The 6,830-nt window shown below is 49.9% G+C and overlaps 1 protein-coding gene across 1 annotated transcript in view; it reads left to right on the forward strand.

Moving 5' to 3' along the window:
• The window catches only part of LOC103797499 (BPI fold-containing family B member 4-like), a 10,874-nt gene that overhangs the window by 2,801 nt on the left and 1,243 nt on the right, over window positions 1-6,830 (forward strand). Inside the window, exons 5-12 of the mRNA XM_009069718.1 lie at window positions 927-990; window positions 1,398-1,461; window positions 1,820-1,911; window positions 2,889-3,062; window positions 3,826-3,879; window positions 4,959-5,126; window positions 5,239-5,306; window positions 6,394-6,436. Of these exons, the coding sequence (XP_009067966.1) occupies window positions 927-990; window positions 1,398-1,461; window positions 1,820-1,911; window positions 2,889-3,062; window positions 3,826-3,879; window positions 4,959-5,126; window positions 5,239-5,306; window positions 6,394-6,436 (727 nt within the window). The remainder of the gene's footprint in view (window positions 1-926; window positions 991-1,397; window positions 1,462-1,819; window positions 1,912-2,888; window positions 3,063-3,825; window positions 3,880-4,958; window positions 5,127-5,238; window positions 5,307-6,393; window positions 6,437-6,830) is intronic.

The following is a 6,830-nucleotide window of genomic DNA, read 5'->3' on the forward strand; positions in this document are numbered from 1 at the left end:
GCCAACCCAACAGAAATATATTGATTATCAGACGTAACTGGCTCTGTGCTGCTGCAGGCACCGCACGTCCCGGGCGAGCTGTTCAGCAGCGTGGAAATGTCACACAGCAGATTTCTCCTCTTGTTATTCCAGATGCAAATTGTTTGTTCCAAGTAACTAACATGAAGATATTTCCTAACAGCTCCCTCTTCCCTTAACTACAGCACTGATTTAAATAATATTGATTATCAGACGTAACTGGCTCTGTGCTGCTGCAGGCACCGCACGTCCCGGGCGAGCTGTTCAGCAGCGTGGAAATGTCACACAGCAGATTTCTCCTCTTGTTATTCCAGATGCAAATTGTTTGTTCCAAGTAACTAACATGAAGATATTTCCTAACAGCTCCCTCTTCCCTTAACTACAGCACTGATTTAAATACCAGAGGGAGACACCAAACACAGGTTTGGTGAGGCTCATTCCTTTTGCACAGGGATATCTGTGCCCCACAGGTGCTGAAGGAAAAATTTCTTCATGGAAAGGGCTGTCAATCATTAGAATAGGCTGCCCAGGGAGGTGGTAGAGTCACCATCCCTGGAAGTATTAAAATAACATGTGGTTTTGGCACCTGAGGTCATGGTTTAATCGTGAGCATGGTGGTAGTGCTGGGTTGACGGTTGGACTTGATGATCTTAGAGATCTTTTCCAACCTTAATGATTCTGTGGTTCTCAGCAATGAGTCCAATTCTCCTCTCAGTGGGGTGAGTGGCGTCTTTGACCCCCTGGCACTCTCCCCAGCCCCTGCTCTGGCCAATATCAACCATAGCAGTGGCCCTGAAGGAATCACTAAGGACATAGTAGGGTGTAAAATGAAGGTTTGAGATCCTTTGGTGTCCCATCCTGGAGCTTTATTTGTACTGATTGGGAGGTTTTTTGTCTTTCCTTTTCAGCTTACTCACCCTGTCAGTAAATGAGATAGTGCTTCGCCAGCTGACAGCGACTCTGCCTGCTTTGGTATGGCTGAACATTGCTCTCCTTTCACAGCTGAAACACAGAGATATTGGGAAAAACATGTTCTGAGGTCACAGCAAGCTGCACTGCCTTTCTGTGTTATTCTCCCATGTCACTGGCATGTGCTTCAGGGCAGGGATGCCCCTGGGCATCCTGGCAGCTCCAATGGGTTGCTGCTGGTGGGATAATGCTGGAGATATTCCCCAGATCAAAGCAGACCCCTTCTGTGTGGTCCCACAGCTCCAGGGATGCTCCACTGCCCCCAAGGCTCTCACAGCATCCCTGCTGTGCCTAGTGCCATGCAGCACTGTTTCCCTGTGGATCTACATGAAAAAAAGGGTGTCTGGGCAGACCATGGGGTGATGGTGGTGAGGGTGATTGAGTGGTCACATTTCTGCTTTGTGTTGCAGTTGTGTCCTGTACTTGACATTGTGATGAACCTTGTGAACATCCAGCTCCTGGGCACTCTCAATGGTGTGTTCTTGTGGAGGATGAGGTGCTGCTTCCCCATGCTCTCCATGGTGGGAAGGCCCTTCCCCAAGTCAAATCCATCAGGAGAAGTCCAACACTTCTGCAGGGCTGTTATTGAACCTTGAATTCACACCTGAGCACTCTAAGTGAACAGTTCCCACTCTTTTTGGGCTATATCCTAAAGGCAGATCCTACCAAGCTGAATTTGGGGATGTTTTGGCCATTTGGAGTAGCAGTGAGCACTTTGCAGCAGTGAATGCTCAGGCCAGCTTGTAGGTGTTGGGGCTGGTGGTCTGCAAAGTTGGGGAGGAGTTGTGTTGCTGCTTATTTCCTGATGTAACAATCTTTTTTCTGCATGTAGCCGTGATCCCAGTTGGCACAGCAGGAACGATCCACTACCAGCTGGCCAGTGTCCCCTTTACCTCTGGCAAGTTCCTTGGGCTGGATTTAGATGTAAGTTAACACTGGACACTAGGACCCTCTGAGTGTGGCTGTGTGAGCTGTAGAACCACATGGAAGAGCTGGGTTAATGACTTGTCCTGGAAATGGAAGATCCTAAGTATTCAGATCTTTATCCAAATCACCACTAAGTGACTGTGTGTGCTTTTCATTTGCTCTGTTTACAAACTTAACCTGAGACTGCCTGAGGCTGTGTGTCTGTTGGCTGTAGCTGCTGGGATGAGCAGTTCTGCTTCTCTTGGGATGAGCAGTTTTCTTCCTCTCTCTCACCCTGCAGACCTAGTGTTGGTGCTTTTTGCCTTCGTTATTCAGTCTCTGTGGTGGGTGAATGCTAAACCAGGTTAATGGATATATTTTTGCTTCTGTCTCACTGGGGGGAAAAAGAAATCCAGCAAAAAGCAAACTACTTTCAAACAGGAAAGCTTAAATAAAAGCAAGTGGCTGGTGAGAAGCAACTGGGACATGAGCACACTAAAGAGGAGCAAGGGCTGATAGTGTACACTGTAGCCCATGAGACCTACACTGCTGTGCTGGCTTTGGTGCAGTCACCTCATCGAGATGAGTCTTTGCCACCCCAACTCCCCCTGGATGGTCAGAGATGGTCTCCTTAGCCAGGAGATGGTGTCAATGTGGGTTTCCATGAAGTCAGAGGTGCTGGAGGGCTGGGTCTGCCAGGGTAAGCACCATCACCCCTCATTTGTGCTTGGAATGAGACCTCAAGGATGGCTGGAAGCAGTGAGTTTTGATTTGGCCAAAGCATGTTATATCTAAGAAGACTTCAGTAACTCACCTTTATGAGCTCCTGTCATCTATGAAATATAGAGGGAATTGCTCTGAGTCCAGTGCTTCCCCAAAGCTCTGGTGAGAGGGGAGATGTTCAGCTGGCACCAGCCCTGCACTCCCATCTTGAGATCTGGGCATGCCTCGTGGTTTGATAGTGGGATTGACATCCATGCCACCTCTCTTTGCAGGGTGCAGTGAAGCAGGTGGGAGGCAGCATCATTCCCCACGACTCATCCCCCTCTGCTTTGCCCCCACTGCTGGACAGGATCCTGCTCTTGGCGCTGCGCCAGAGCTTCCTCAACGCAGTCCTGACCCTCCTGCTCCAGATGCCACCACAGACCTTCCCCTGTGCGCCAGACGTGGTGAGTGCAGCACCACCTGTCCTTCATGCCAGAGGGGGTGACAAGGGACAGCATCAGCCTGGCCTTGGTTCTGCTCTGCTGTTCGTGGCATGTCCAGCACAGCTGGCTCTCAGGGCTGTGTGTGCATGTCCCTGTGTGTGTGCTTACCAGCAAGGCTTGAGCCCCAGAGCTGCCTCCTTCCTGCTCTTCTCAGAAAGCTGTGATAGCACCTGCACTGCTCAGCCATGCTTGTTTCTGTGTGGGCACCCCACAGATACCTGTTGAGACCAGTTGTGTACTGGTTGTGGCATGGACTCCTGGAGGTTGTGATTCATGTCAAGGAATCTGCAACATGGCACTAAGAAAAGCCACTGTGTGTGTGCAGTGCCATTCCCTGGCAGCTTGCACCTCCTGTGCCTCTGATCTGTGCTTCCAATGGGAAATGTTAGGAGTACACACACTGAAAGGTGTTGAAAGCCTCTGGGTGACATCATCTGCCACTGCTGGGTGCTCTCACCTCAATGACTGACTGGGAATCACTGGAGCAGCTGGGGAGCAGTGGAGAGAGTGGAAGGCCTGGGGTGCTGCTTAAGATCCGTCTGCATGAGACTTAGCCACCTGGGGCTTTGCTGGGGACAGAATGACAGAGTGAACTGGCCCCCGGAATGTGGACAAGCTGTCTGGGAACAGCGGCACAAGTGGGAGGGGGTGACCCTGGCAGGACAGGTATTGCTGAAATCGGCTGGAGTGCTCATCAGGGCTGCTGGTGCTTCTGTTCCCACAGTTCTCTGGTGCCAGCCGTCTGCAGGAAGCCATGTGGACCATCACTCCTGCTGGGGTGAGTAACTTGTTCTGGCATGAGGGTTTGTGGAAACACTGTCAGGTCTGAGCTGTCCAAGGGATGCATCTGGACATGCAGACATGCTGCTGCCAAAGGTCCCCAGTCTTCTGCTCCCCTCCTCTTGCACCAGCACGGCCTGAGGCTGCCCTGCTGCCCAACCAGCTGATGGGAGCAGGCAAAGGGACTGGGGGTTTGGCAGCCTCTGCCCGGTGTGCCATCGGCTGTTCCAGCCTCCTCCCACTCCCTAAGCAGGCAAAAGTCTTCTCTCACAGCTCATAGCCATCGACAGAGAGAGCTGATAAATATCTGGCATCTCTGTTTCCTTGTCTGGTATCTCCCAATTCCTGGGAACCCTCTGACACGCACAGCCCCCTCCATGTCCCCCTTTCCTTCCTCAGCTCCTTATGCCCACAGCATGGAGAGCCAACCCATGCTGCTGGACCTATTTGCTCTGTACATATAGCTTGTCCAAGGTCTATGTGACCTCGGGGGATGTTGGGAAAGGTGAAGGTTCCGTGCGGGGAAGCAAGCGGCCGACTCCGTGTGGGTGATACAGCAAGCTCCAACTTTATTGTCCGACAGGCTCTTTCTTATACAGGCCATGACAGGCATACAACTATCAATCATTTATAATTGGCTAAGCTCTAGAGATAGCATTCAGGTACTCTCCCTACTTGCAGCTGCAGCTGTGAGGATTATCTCTTGCTTTCCCAGGCTTGGCTGCATTCCTAGCTGTTTGTCTCGAACTTGTTTGTCTCACACTCCAGGACGACTTACCCCTGCCATCTGCCCAGCTGAGTTACTCCCTATCTATATATATAAGTTACTATCTCTAGAGCCCTCCTTGTACACTGCATTCCCAGGTGACTGTGTCTGTGCATTCCCAGGGGACTGTGTCCTTGCCCTTTTTAGCCTTCCCCAGGTGCTTACCCAGGATCATGTCCTGCCATTCTCCAACAGTGGGAAGCCCTGTGGAGCTATGGGGCTGTGAGAGTCTGCTTGAGGACTGCCAGTCCCCTGCCTGGCTGGTGTGTGGGGTGCCAGTAGCCACCTCCATGTGTCCCCAATTCCCACAGTGCTCTGTCTGCCGTGGGACCAGTCCTCTGAGCATCAAGCTGATGTTGGGTGGAAACCCACTCATCCTCTTGGAAGAAAACAAAGCCACCGTTGAGCTTGGAGTCCTGATTCAGGTGTTCATTAACCGTATAGATGGATCTGTCCTCAACCTTCTGCTGCTGAAAGCTGTAAGTGTGGATGGAGACACCTCCAAGGGCTGCAGTGTGCAGCCAGCTGAGGGACTGGTGGCTGGGATGGGAATGTCTCTATGTGCTGATCCTCAATCTCTCTGCTTGCCAGGACCTTGCTCTGAATGTCCGTGTGTCGATTGTTGGAGGCAGACTGGTGCTGAGGCTGTCCCTGGGCAGGTAGGTTGGCCCCCTTGTACCAGCTGGTGACATTCTCTGCCTTGTGACATTTGCTTTGGGGCCACTGACTTGAAATATTTTCAATGTCTGTAAACCAGACACTTCATTTCCTGAATCTGAGAATTTCATACCTGGTTGATGGCACGAGGTGGGCAGGGTGGTTCAGGAAGGATTACAGCAGCTGGAAAGTTTTAGGAGGCTGGAGAAAAAGTGTGTCAGTTTTATAACAAGGAGGAATGAGGTAACCTGAATAATTGTAAGACTGTCAGCTTGGCTTTGATCCTGGGCAGTGGTTTGAAATGCCTGATATTGGACTTGAGTGATAAAGGAGTAAAGGAAAGTGCTGTCATTAATGCCAGTCAAGGTATGATTAAAGATTGGAGAGCATTTCTTATAGCAGGAGGTTTGAGGATTTCAGGCCATTTAGCTTGTCAAAGAGCTGGATTTAGAAGCAAAATTGGCATAGCTTGGATGCAGCGATATAGGGAATAGAAATGCATCAAAAGGCTTTTAATTCAATAGACAAAGGTATAACAAGATTCAATAGAAGTAGAAAAGAGAAATTGAAAGTGGAAATAAAGCATCCATTTTAGGAATGGATAGTCGTGTTATTGCAGTGATGGATGAGGAGCTGTAGCAAATTCTTCAGGTCCTTAAATCCAGACTGGGTGTTTTTACATAGAATCACAGAATGGTTTAGGTTGGAAGAGACCTTAAAAATCATCTAGTTCCAACCTCCCTGCCACAGGGTCTAGAAGCTGTGCTCTTAGCTGGCCAAGAGGTGACTCCTTTCTGCAGGTGAATAACCTGGGCAGGGAGAGGGAAGGGGCAGCCAGGAGCTGTGTGTGCCCTGCTGCAGTGCTGCTTCTTTGACAAGCAAATAAAAATCACGTGGAGCTTTTATTTTCCTATTTTTTTTCTTGCAAGTGTGGCAGTCCCTGCTTTTTCTACCCTTTGTGGGTGATGCCTCACAGGGGTCCCTGCCCTTGGGCTGAGTAACTCTGCACTGGGAGGTGGCTGAAGTCTGTCTGTGAGCTCTGGTCAATGCCTTGTGTCTGACCTGCTGTTTGCTCTCCTTTCCCTGCAGCACTTCCCTCTCCTTGGAGTCTTCTGATGTTGGCATCAGTAATGTAAGTCTCTGATACCAGTCTGGGCTTTTCTGGGCAGGCAGAGCAGCTGAGCATGGTGCCCTGAGGCTTTGGGGAGGGAGGGAGGCAGGCAGTGTCTGTGAGATGCTGTGATGGATTGCCCCTGCTGATGGTCATAGCTGTTAGCTGCTCTATAGTGTAGGTTGTAGCAATTCTTATTTTAGTGTTTTTTCTTTGTTTGGTTTGGTTTGGTTTTTTTCCCTCCTGCCTTTTCTAATAATGCAAATGTAAAGCTGAAATCTGTTTGTTTATTCCTTATTTTAGTGTTTTTTCTTTGTTTGGTTTGGTTTGGTTTGGTTTTTTTCTGCCTTTTCTAATAATGCAAATGTAAAGCTGAAATCTGTTTGTTTATTCACCCCTGCTTGGGCAAAGCTTG

Source organism: Acanthisitta chloris, unplaced genomic scaffold (assembly GCF_000695815.1).
Source record: "Acanthisitta chloris isolate BGI_N310 unplaced genomic scaffold, ASM69581v1 scaffold20682, whole genome shotgun sequence".
In the NCBI taxonomy this organism is placed as follows: Eukaryota; Metazoa; Chordata; class Aves; order Passeriformes; family Acanthisittidae; genus Acanthisitta; species Acanthisitta chloris.